Genomic DNA, 13,179 nt, shown 5'->3' on the forward strand with positions numbered 1-13,179 from the left:
GCCCAGAACTCTTAGTTGCGTCTCGCTCCCATTTACAGATCTCACCCTCCTCCGGTCGCATTCCTCCCCTGTCAGGAGGAGATGGACAGAGATTTGAAACACTTGAACAGCAACAATCTCCCTCTCTGTCCACTGGCTTCATTTATAAATACTACCAAACAGTGGGTTGGACAGAACAGTCCATACTGTTATTCTTAATCCCTGTCTGGCTAACTGCTGCCAACTTCAGGATCCAGACTGACACTTTGTTTCCTCGGTTGAAGTTCAGTTGTGTAATTCTTTTTATTCGTCTGCTATTCAGCCAAGAGTGGAGGATGAGGTTTATAGACACTGCCTCAGGACTGTATGCTTTAACAAGACCTGGACGCCCTGATGTAAGATGTAGTAGAAGTGCAGTCTGTTTACATAATAGCCTCTCCACAAACTCACAGAGATAGAAAGCTACGTAGAGCTGGAAATCAGCCTGGCTGACTGAGCACGTCTCTTTTCTTAAAATCTTTCTTCTCTGTGGTACTTCAGCAGATTGTCCCACTTTTTCCATCCAGTCCCTCTAACAATATCTCTGAAGATCTATTGTAGCTGCTTTGCTCCAGTTCTTGTGGAGGCCTCAGTGCTGCTGTCCAGCACATTTTCTGTCAGATTATCAGCCGTGGATGTTGTTGGCCAACCAATCCTGTATTCAAAAGCATATTTAAGTAAAATTACAAAGATATTACTGTCAAAATATACTTAAAGGACCTAAAGTAAAAGTACTCGGTAGACAGAGTGGACTGCTTGAGAATCATACATTTGTTTTTGGATTCACCTTAATGTAGCACCTGGGGCTAATTTTAATAACTTTATAGACTGTTGGGTAGTATAATCTATAATAATATAGCATTATCTATTAGTTGACTTGTTTTTTTTACTTTAATAATCTGGACCTGCAAAGATTTACAAGCTTTCACATAAATTTAGTGAAGTACAAAGTGCAATATATGTCTCCAAAATATATAGGAGTAAAAGGAGAAAGATACATGACACTGAAATAGTACAAGTACATAAAAATTGTAAAGTACAGCACGTGAGTATATGTACTTAGTTACATTCCTCCACTGTGACTAACTGACGTCAAGCTGTGGAAATAAAGCTGTGGTAAATGGGAGGAGCACCCTAAAATTACTGCATGACTGTCTCTGATTCTTTACAGGCTACTTTCTGGGAAAAGAACCAACTTTTTGAAAATTCTGAGCCTCCGCACATCACACGGACACATTCACACATGTTGTGGAGCTCAAGCTCACACAGGAGCTGATGTTAATATTTACAAAACTGCACAAGAAACTGGGCTTTACATGACAATCTGAACTGTAGTCGGCAGCACAGTTAACAGACACGTGACACATGGCTAAAAAAAATAAAATAAAAATACCAGAGCAGCAGTTGCTCAGAGCAGTCAGCTAGTATGTCTGAGAGTGTGTATATAGCCAGACTAAAGGCATATTGGTTTTCTGGATGTTTACACATGCCATGCAGACGTAATGCATTCCTTTCACATCCTCTCTTCCACTTCTGTCCCCATCAGGGTGCTTTTACTATGTGCAGTATCTCAGTGCTGAAAACTGGGCCATGTTAGGCCATCCAACTTCTTTTTCCCTTCATGGTTTTATATTACTTCACCCTCTCATATAAGATATTAAAAAACTCGCTGTGGTTCAGCTTGGAATCTTTGTTGCTCATCGCCCTTAAATCTATCTTATGAATCAAAGCTGTAATTCTTTTGTTTATTTGTTTGTTTCATTCCAGTAACATTACTCATTAAAATGCTAAAGAAAGCCTGTCCATAGAGTGACCACAGAAGCCACAGTGGCTATTAGAAACCTGAAGTTACCAAGACAGCCAGTAGGGCGAGGTGGAAGACTTGGCAAGGCCCCTGGCGTGGATGGGATGCTACCTTCAAGTGCTATCGGAAAATGAAACTCCCAACCACAAAGTTTGAATTTGGGGAAATTTTGGGGAAAGCTTATAAGTCTTATTTTTGGTTCAGCAAAAAGTTCGTTTTGTTAAGCGATTGCTATTTGTAGATAAACACAGTTTTACAGTTGCCCCAAAATGTGTTTTATTTCCTTGTCACTCATAGCCACAGTCTTAGCCTCTGTGAGCATTCAGTTTATAAATACCATGTTTCATCATCATTCTTTAACCCATAAAGACCCGATGCAACATGTGTGTGTGCATATGAGTGTTTAGAGGTCTCAGTGAGTTAAAAAATATATGTGTGGCTGCAGATGTCATAGTAACAGATTGGAAAGTTTCTTTTGAAATAACCATTATATACTAAATCCATTACTAGTTTATTTCTATGTAAAGGAACTACAAAGAAGCATCTACTATTTATCTTTCACTGGTAGCCTGACAACTACAGTGACATTTCACCATACATCTTGTGGTAAAACCCCTGTGTATACTTAGATCATGTCTTCGAAATTGGACTTGAGAAGTTACAAGAAGTGTGTTTTTCTCACTGGTGTGTTATTTTTGTATCCATGGCCCTTCAGCTATAATTGTAAAGCGCGGTGTGATGTCTTCTCTAGAACATGTAGATGTATTTACAGCAACAGGTCACACATTAAAGCATCTATAAAAATACAAGTAGAAAAAGACTTGGTGAGAATTACGTAGGCAATACTTCCTCTGGTTTGACTTATATTTGAAAAAGTTGTCCAGGTTACAGAGTTTATGTAGCTGTACTCTACGTTTTTGTCATGATGTATTGCTATACAGTTCAAAGTTCAGTCATTTTAGGTAAGTATAAGTGCATACATTGTGGCAGAAACGTACACTTAAAGTCATAAAAAGTACTTGTTAGACAACATAAGAGACCTCGTCAGACTATTATATGTCATCTTGTGATTATACCTACTGGCTAATTAATGCATTAGAGGGATTTTCAGTTGTATGTATGTACTGTATGTTTTAACAACAATGAACTGTATTTTGTAGGATGGATTTAGATGTAAAATATTAACCTTCAATGTAACTCAAAGTGTTGAATAAATGGAATAGAGTTCAATACATCTATGTAATGCTGTAGAGTTATTTAGCACACAACGGAAAATCCTCAAATAAAGAATAAATCCACTTAAGTTTCAGTGGGATGCAGGGAACATGTCCCATCAATAGTTAGAACATGTGCATTTGTTCCCCTTTCCAGCCAAGAAGAAAGAAATTGGTGCATAAACATTCACCAGAATGGAGGAAATTAAGTGTTTAACACTCCAAATTTCTTGAAAGAGGAAACCCATCCCTTAATGTGCCCCCTAATTATCAAACAAACATGACTTAAGATTTAAGTAAATGCGTTTATTGCTTTCCACCACTAATTAATGGGCTAAAACACCCTCCCTTAAAAACAATGCCTGTTTTTGTTGTTGTTTTTTTTTAAACCTATATATTGAAAGACGTATGCTTCACTGGGAGTAATCATAACAGATTACAACTTAGTTATTACAAATTAAGTATAACTTTCTGAAATGGAGTATCTTTCCCCACAACCCAAGCACAATGCCCCAGGGGTTTATCTAACTCACAATTAATTTGGATCCATACACATTTGCCACCTGTCCATGAAATAAACTTTGTTTTCAGATTTTGATGTCCGTCTTACTTTAACTGTAACATAAACGTTAGATAACACATACAAAAATGATCCTAAATTGTTTTTTAAAAACAGTTTGGTTATTCTCTATAACTTTATTATTGGTAATATTAATATTTAATTCCTGACCAAAAGGTAAAGTAAAACCACAATTGATATATAGATGCTTAGACTGCAATAAGGACTACAAAAAAGTATGTAACAAAACGTTGTATATGTATATTAATCAAGTGAAACGATTTTAATGCTATTTTAAAAAATCAGGAGGGAAAATATAATCTAAGAATAGACCTGAAATGAAATCTAGTGGTTAGGAGGGGAATTATGGTCTGCTGCTTGCCTTCTAAGATTAGTCGCACATATCAAAAGTCAAGTTAACGCCACTCACACTTTTACCACAATTTTTTCCGAGGCGCCTCTGAACGCAGCACGGGATCGTAGCCTACTTTGAAGCTGGCGGGTTGGGCCAGACTCCAATGAATCTACACAGACCTACCGAGCGACCGAGGGAGCGAGAAAAGCCCGGCGGAGGCACACCAACGGCCTGAATCCCCAGAAACAGAGCGGTAAACAGGCTCAAAGTGTGACCGGAGAAGTTTTTGTTTTCGGTGTAGCCGCGCTTCTTCCTCGGCTTCACCTCGTTTCTCTCGCAGAAGCCAGTGTGGGATAGTGATTGGAGTTGACAAGCCCGCTCCACTACTGTATCTACCCCCTCCTCCTCCGCCTCCTCTCCCGCTCCACACAACCAGGAAATCGTCGAGGTGTGCTTCTTTATCCCGCTTGTGGCTACCCCGTTTGCGGGTGTAGATGTGTTTTGTTTTCCGTCGTTTTTTTCCCATTTTTTTTTTATCCCACTAGTTTTGACTTTTAACGCCGGGCTTCACCTCTGAAGTCAGCCGAAGTTGCCTACGAGGAGAGGGTCTCCACTCTGGCCGAACAATGAGGTGGGTAAAGCGGCTCAAATCCCTTCATCTTCATTGTGTTTCCAGGCTACATTTCGCTGCTTTCACAAAGGCGACTGTTAAATTCTGACCCCGTAACGCCTTTGTGGGCTCTGAATAGTTGTTTAACACATTAAAACGTGTCTCTCAGTCAGAAACAACTCGAGCTTCGTGGTGTTGTTTCAGCCACTGAGGCACACATGATAGTGTGTAGCAGGTTTTTGTGACCTTTGCTGGGGATTAACTTGCTGGTGTGTTTGCATGGTCGCAATGAAAGCCTACCTGCACAAGTGCGGTCGCCTTTAAGAAATATATTTACAAGTTTGGGTTGTTTAACAGGTCAGATGACAGCATACTTTTGTATCCGTTTTCATTGTTGACTGCTTCTTGTGCCACCACTTCCTCTTGCTGCACCAGTGTAGTATTATTGTCTGTCTGAATTAAACCCAAAAACAATGCTACAAAAACCTCACAGCTGAACAACAGTGCATTCATAACTGAGGTCAGGGGTCAGCTTAGTTTATAGAGCATGAAAAGGGATTCAATGTCTTGCTCAAAAGCACTCCGGCACGGTGGATTCATTGCCTTTTAAAAGGGGGCTCCTTCAGCTTCACAATGATCACTTGCTACCCCCCAAATGCATGCGCTGTGTATATCATGTTGTGATGCATTCCACAGACACACAGTCAAACTAACCCCCCTCTACTATTTTTCTCCCACTGGGAGTGCAGAGGTTTGCACCAGGAACAAAATTGCCATGTGGAAAGCTCATGTCCACAAATTCCACGTCCTGTCGCAGCCTGTGCAGTTGGCAATTACATGCTTTGAAGCCACTCATGCTAGCTGGGGCTTCTCTGGGCTGGCTGTTGTTTTTTTTTTTTTCCTCTCTTCTCTTCTCCCCTCCCCACTCTTTCGCATTTAAACCGAATTGGGAAGCTCTCACAGCCTCTTTGATTTAACAGTTTTGAGTTTAATTCGGGGCTGAAAGGTGCAGCATGGTGCAGAGCTGATAACCTGAGTGACTAGTTCCTTATCTCAAACCTTGTGGCGCTGCCCTTTTCCTAACAATGTATCTCTAGTCAGGCGAATGGGTTGGTCCTAGGGATTGTATTTGTTTTGCACATATTTGTGCACAGTAACTTTGATTACAGCAGGAACAGGAGGCACTTGAGCTGCCTGAAATCCGGTCACAGTAATGCATTAAACATACCCTTCTAATGAGGCCATTAATTAAGTTAATGCAATAATCAGCAAAGATTACTGGGTTACCATAAGTCACATAACTGGCACTAAAATATAAATTTTAGCTAGCAGAGCAATAGAGACTTTAGCATTAGTAGGTAAAATGTATTTTTGTCTCTGATGTACAATGTAAGGATTGTGTAAGACTTATTCTCAGACACCATATCACCAAACTGTTCAGCCACTAGACTGCACAATAAATTTATAACCCATCATAACAATAAGATAAGCAAACTGTTTTACTGCCAAAGTACACGGCCACACTTAAACAACATACTTCCCCAACCATAAACCATGGCAGCAACTACAAAACACAACGTAATCGCAGCAGAGCGTTGCTGTTTATTCATGCCGCGCCTCAAAGTAGTGTCTCCAGCAGCTGGAACCTAACATCTGGCTTAATGATTGTAGTTCTTATTCTAAATGAGTATTGTTTTTGTCTGTCGCTCCATTGTGGCGTGACCGAAACCGTTCTCGTCACCTTGCATAATAGGTAATGGCTGGTATGCTGCTCCACTCATGTTCATTGTCATTTGTCCCTGTGGAATGCAAATGTTGACACAGAAGTGCAGTCAGTTGGCCAAAAGTTCAACAATTGACCCAGTTCAGTAAAGCATCCCAACTTGAAGCTGCCTCTTTGCATTCATGCCAGTAGAAACACCCAAATATTCCTTTCATACAGCAGTACCTCCACTGACCACCTTCAGTGCACATGTGTTGTAAATGCCCCCAACTGAAAAGTGAAGGTCTTTCTGAAGTTTTGAGAAGTTGCACTTATGTAAATTTTTATTCATTTAAAAACTGTATTTAATTTTTACAGTTTCAGTGATCAAATGTGCAAATTTGCCTCGTTTTTTTTTTTTTCTTTTTGTTTTTTCTTCCGCACAGAACTTTTACCGTGTTTAGATCACTGAAGCAAAATTTCCGGCTGTAGGTTTAGTTAAGGTGGAATAGGAAGTGCATCCATCTGCATCATGATTCACTGTTATTGTCAGTAAGGTGACTGTGACTCACTGGCTGGTACTCTGACTAAAAGACCTGTACTATCTGACACCATCAGTATTGTTGCCTCAGGCCCAAGAATTAACACGCATGATGTGATCATACACGCAGACAGGTGTAATGCATCTGCTTAACACACAGTTTGTAGTCTACTGAGTGTCCTGAGCCCGACATGTGTGGAAGTGATGCCAAACTGGACTCCGCCTCTGTTTTCTTTACTCTCCAGCATGAGCGTATTATTGATCAGTCTTAAAAGCAGGGAAATGGCTTCTCCCCCTCTGTCTCCTTTGTGTCTCGACTCCAGCTTTCTTTCTTCTTTAGCAGCAACTAGAAAGGAATGCAGCTCTAATCGTCAACTTTGCAGTTTTTCTGTCATATCATCTTCCTCTAATAAATCATTCAGCTTCTTGACCTCATGTCCCAACAGGCCAGTAGCTGTTATTTTAGGCATTTAGCAATATTGGCGCATATGTCCATGTAAGGATAACAAGATGAAGCTCACTTACGTTGCAACAGCAGCACGCTCCTGCCGAGGTGTTGTGTAATGTTCATGTGTGTCTGTTGTGTTGGGATGCTGATTTTTCATGTCTCCACTTGTTCTCCTAATTCCCCTGCACAGTCAGATTTTTCTTTTGAAGTCTGATAGCAGTGGCAGGCGACTTTCAACCTGTTTGCAGTTTTTTGTTGAACAGAAAAATGTATTCTGCGATCCAAAATATTCAACAGAAATATTTGTACGCTCTAACTCTATTCAGTTTCCACTTCAGCGCCGATGCTTTCTGGTTAAAGCTACACAAACCTGCACCTGAATACATTGGAGAGATTCTTCCTATCCAAGAAATCATTGCACTTTACAGTGTAAACGAGCAGCCTTTTGAATTTTGTTTCTCAAAGACCTCCTAATATCCACACTTACCCCTGCGTCCCAGAAGCAATAACAACTTGAGCTAATTGGGGAGTGCTTGTGGGAATTCTTATCTATAATGGATTAAGAAGAATGGCTTTATTTCATGGATCATAAAGACTTGCATGTTGATATGCACTTCAAAAGACTCCTCAGTGCGACACTGTGCATGTGGTGTGACAGTGTGTCTAAATGATCACAAAGCCCGCATACTTCATCATTCCACACTCTCCATTATTAAAGTGGCCCTGCCTTGTGAGTTTGTCTCCCACAGCACCCAATCACTGCTACCCCCTCCCCTGAAACAATTTACCCCTCTTGGCCCTCCCACCTCTCGTGCTCATAAATAGGCCATTATGCCGGCCTGCCTCTTGGATTAGTCGCTTTGCTACAGGAGTTGCTCAACATACAAAATCCTCTATTGTCTACTTGGTGACAAATCCAGTTTCCTTGGTGGTGGCTGATGTTGTTTTTTTTTTTTTTGTCTGTAATTGTGCCTCTAGGCTGTTATGTTCTCTATGCATGGTGCTTTTTCTGCTGTGATCACTCATTTAAAACATAACCTTTACCCGAACTAGTTTGTTGGACATATGTTGGTTGTTGTTCTGTGAGCTTAGTGCTAATGCTGAAGCTTTTGTCCCTGGTAATTAAGTGTTGTGGAGAAAAATAATGAGTAGTATCCATACAGTATTGAAGACTACAGAGTTTAAAGGGATGGCTGTCTTGGTTTAAATCTTGTCATTCTGATCTCATCCAAATCCTATTAATAAGTAATTCAGGCCCTAATGGTAAAGCTGTTGCTGGTAAAGATGGAAAACAGGACATAAACATTTCTTTAGAGACTGATCATTGTCCAAACAAACATGAGCATGCCCTGAAGCTTAGAGGAATATATTTGTTAGTTGGGCCTGAAATCAATTTGTACATTGTTTCAGCAGCCTGTGACTAAGTTCATGCTGACTGATTTCTTGTTGGGATTGGGCTGAGCTTTAATGTCAGTCATTTAATTGAAAAATAAATATGATACTATTTTTTTAAAAAACAATTAATCCTCTGAATCTTTTTTTTTTTTTTTTTTAATATAAAAAATCTAAGGCTTCCACTAAATTACATTCAGTTGCAGTCAATTAATATATTATATATTATATGCAGTTCATTACAAAAACAAAAGTAAAACAAAAAAGTTTATATGTTGAGTATTAAACTGTAGTATTAACCCTATAGCCTGCCTGCGGGTTTGAAAGGTATGTTCTTTTTTTTTCTTTTTTTAATTTTGTTTATTTTTTTTAAAAATTGCCAGCATTACTCCATGTATCAGAGATTTAAAAAAACAACTATCAAGACAGAAAGAGCCATTAGATTTTTAACTTTATGAAGGTCCTTAAACAAATAATCTGCGTTTTACCATTCAGTCAGGAAACCTCACCAAATCTAAGCTTAAAACTGTAGTGTGTTATTAAAATGACTTATTCTACAACCCTCATCTATAAATTCACCAAAAATAAATTGTTTGCTGGAAACGCATTCTGTAAACTAATTTAGTATGTTAAAAAAAATTCAATAAATTATATATATATAATATTGTTATATATGTGTGTGTGTGTGTGTGTGCGTGTGTGTGTGTGTGTATGTATGTGTGTGTGTATATATATGTAAGTAAAATCTCTGCACTTCCTTTTGCAAACCACAGAGCTGTTAGTGACTCAGCTGTGGTTATGTGACAAAAAAAACTGGAACTTTTTGGCTAGACTGTATTGAATTGCAGACTGTGTTTTGATAGAGTGGACAAGACACAAGTATGGAAACAAACTGCAAATGTAAGTAGTAAAATATCTATGATATATCGAGTCACCTTTTTTCAGTATTATAACACCTGTGGGCACATGGACAAATGTGGTACATATTGATTTCAGGTTTTGTATTTTTGCAATACATTTTTGAGTTCTACCCACTTCTAGCCATGTAAGACTTTATGTTGTTGTGATGATTGAGCCCACAGTGATTAAAATGGGACAGGAGCAAAAAAAAAAAAATGCACAGAGGCTACTTGGGATTCAGAAGGTTAAACTGGAAACTCCAACATGATAGAAATAAATGAAAACATTATTATTTAAGTCAGTAACACAGTTCCTAAAGAAAGCCAAATTTCTGTTAAACTCCTTAACTCAGTGAAAAGTTCAGTCTTCATCTTAAACATTCTGTCTTTGGTAGGAGCTTCGAATTATATTGAAATATAGCACATTCAGATGCATCGTTCTAAGTCCTGAGTAGGGTAAATTTGTCAGATGAGATTATGGTTATAAAATTAGAATGGTTGACTTGTAGTCTTAGGGTTTTGGTCACTATTTCACAACTCAAAATTAAAATCCATTATATATGAGCACAGAGAGCGGCAGGGAAGCAAACAAATGCCTTTTGTCTTTGCTCTAAAGTAAATTCAAACCAGTTTAGTGGTTCCAAGTTTGAGGAATTGTTCTTTTTGCTGGCAGTGTAATGGTAGTAAATTGAATGTCTCCATATCTTGGATATTTGGTTGAATAAAACAGTCCAAAATAATACATCACACTGGGGTGTGAGAATGAATAAGAGATATTTTTACTACCTTTTCCTGATACTAATAAACATTAATATTATACATAAAATGAGTCATTAAAAAAAAAAACTATTGTAATAATATCATCATCATGGTCGTTAGTTGTAGTGCTAAAGCGGTCAAAAGGGTGACATATCTGTTCTACCAATATAATTTTCTTTCATCATGGACGCTATAGTGGGGATTACAAGTAGCAATTATCTTAACATTTTAGATTTGAGATTTGACTTACAACAACCTGCACAGCTTGTTGCTGTATTTCTTTTCATTTTTCTGATGTCATTTCTCAGGTATGTACCAAGTTAGATAGCTGAAAATGAAGGATCATCTGGGTTTTTCCTGACTCAGAATGGGCCTTTGGTTTGGTGACTACACATGACAGAAGGCAGGATCCATCCATGTCCAGTAAAGGCAAGAAGTTTGTGTTACCAAATTAGACCAATGTAAATATTCTCATTTGGCAATGCAAACAATGAAGTGAGGCTGCTTTTTAAAAATAGTGTTATGAATATTTTTTTTACAGTATCAATTAACTTTATACAGCCTGCAGTCTTAATAGGTGTGCACAGTTAATAATAGACTTGGCAGGCTGGTTATTTCAAACATCTTGGAGAGCTTGCCTCTGTGGATTCAGGCTTTCAGTTGTTTCTGTCTCTTCATGTAATCCCCAGACTGACTGGATGTTGAGATCAGGGCTCGGTAGGGGGGCATCTGTTGCAGTACACTTTGTTCTACTTGTCATTTAAGACCGTTCTTTATGGCTCTCGTTGTATATTTTGGGTTGTTGTCATTCTTGTCACACTACAGAATAAATTTAGAACCTATCCGACAGACGCCTTCTTGATGGTATTGTGTGATGGAAAAGAATGAAATCGTCTAAAGTGGCTAAAACTGTTGCAAAGTCCTGTGTGCCTATATTTGTAAATGGCAGAATAAATCTGAGATGTGAGTCTGAAAGCAGTATTATATTATAGGATTGTGCACATTTCTATATTTTAGGTTTTAAATATTTCTCTTTGGGCAATGATTCAGCCATTATTAATGTGAAATCAAGCAGAAAAAACTGCTCTACAGTGACCGATTGAAGTTAAAGAAACATCTACACACCCTCTGTTCTCTGCAAATTGAGTGACATCATCTCAACTGATGGAGAGCCGGGGTCTAATACTGAAGTGAAACCGAAGCTTGTTGTGGCCAACAGTACTGTGCTGATATACTGGATGGTCAGCACTGCTAATGGGCATAAAGATACAGTGGGTTCAACAGGGGTCCACGGTCTAATGGAGCATAATGGATGCCAGTTAGTATAAAAAAAACCTTTATACTGTCAGTCATTTGAAAGATTCCTATCATTCAGGTCCTCAGATCTTAGCTTCACTTGACAGGGATGATGGTGATTGCCGATAGACAGACAAATCTGCATTAGATAAAACATTTGGAGGAAATCAGTACCTGCTTTAGTAATCTGTTGGGCAGCTTCCTTACATTATCATTATGTACCACTTACGCTCTGGGTTGTAAAGACGGATGATATTGCCCCTGGAATTTGACCCTATATTGACTGAAGTTGTATAGCTAAACAGAAAAGAGCATACTTAAGCTTATGAGTTTACTTCTTGTGTGGAGGACTGAACCATTTTCTGCATGGGTGACATTTTTATGCATGAACAGTGATGCGCATAATCTTGTTTACTGAAACGATTTCTGTTTTTTGTTGTGTTTGTTGTCCTGGTTGCTACACCGGACTGATGCTAGTCTTCTTTTTGACCAACTTCTTAAGTCTGAGATCTGTCTATGTCTGGTCTATTTGCATGCTAAAAGTTAAATTCAGGAAGTACATTTGGCGATAAGGTAAGTTTTGTAAATAGTCTTTTTGTTAGAGTCATCTGTTTGAGTAGTTAATGCCAAATGTTCAGCCATGGGTGAATATTGGCCTGAATGTTACATGTGCTGTTAGTTTGGACATAGTTTCAGTCAGTAACAGAATAATCATCTCTATTTGGAGTGCTCAGTAAATTATGTTTGGGGAAAAAAGCCACGGATAGCTCAGTTTTCAAACAAATGGCAGTCTATGTGTACCAGGGCAAGGCTAGACTATTTCATGTCCCTGTAGGACACATAATGCCCCTACAATCAGACACACAAACTGTTCAAGCATACAGTATTAAGTTTTTGATTTTTTTTCACATGCTAATGAAACAACCTTATCCACTTTATATACACAATTTCACTTAAATTCAACTTACTGTCACACTTCACGCATAAACTATCATGAGCTGAACAAACTATATGATTGGCTTGGTGGTAATGAGCTATCCATAAATTAATCAAAGGGGAATGTACAGAACAAATGTTATTGCAACCCGAGTCACCAACTTTTGAAATATTAGAAATTACCAATACAGGCAACAACTGCTTCAGATTTCTTGGCATTGTTACATTTAGATCTCAAACGCAAAAGTTCTCAAGTATGATTTTGAAATTGTCAGGAATTCAAAGATGATTTGCCACAAACTAATTACTTTACACAATGCTTTGATTTTGCCTTTGGCCACAACTTACTCCAGGGTATAAATTATCTGAGGCTATTTCATAACCCAGAGTATATTTTGGCCAATGGCCTTGATGTCACTAACCAATAATGTTGCCCAAAAAAATGGTACAACCGATTGTAACATAGCCGGAAAGAGTTTTTTTTTTTTTGTTTCTTTATTCTCCCTCCTCATTTGGTGTTAATCTTCTATATGTTGCAGTAACATGTTTTTTTTGTTTTTTTTTTTTAAACTTATGTTGGAAAGAAGTGCAGAACGTTCAAATACAGACTTATTTCTAAAAACACACAAGTGGGTATTATCTGGAA

General features: G+C 38.4%; 1 protein-coding gene across 3 annotated transcripts in view; it reads left to right on the forward strand.

Moving 5' to 3' along the window:
* The first annotated feature begins 4,101 nt into the window (after positions 1–4,101).
* vaspb (vasodilator stimulated phosphoprotein b) overlaps positions 4,102–13,179 on the forward strand; it is a 30,638-nt gene continuing 21,560 nt past the window's right edge. For all 3 annotated transcript variants that reach the window (XM_008275907.1, XM_008275909.1, XM_008275908.1), the window contains exon 1: positions 4,102–4,581. In XM_008275907.1, the coding sequence (XP_008274129.1) occupies positions 4,577–4,581 (5 nt within the window). In that variant the 5' untranslated portion in view covers positions 4,102–4,576. The remainder of the gene's footprint in view (positions 4,582–13,179) is intronic.

This window comes from Stegastes partitus, unplaced genomic scaffold (genome assembly GCF_000690725.1).
Source record: "Stegastes partitus isolate 25-593 unplaced genomic scaffold, Stegastes_partitus-1.0.2 Scaffold62, whole genome shotgun sequence".
Lineage (NCBI taxonomy): Eukaryota > Metazoa > Chordata > Actinopteri > Pomacentridae > Stegastes > Stegastes partitus.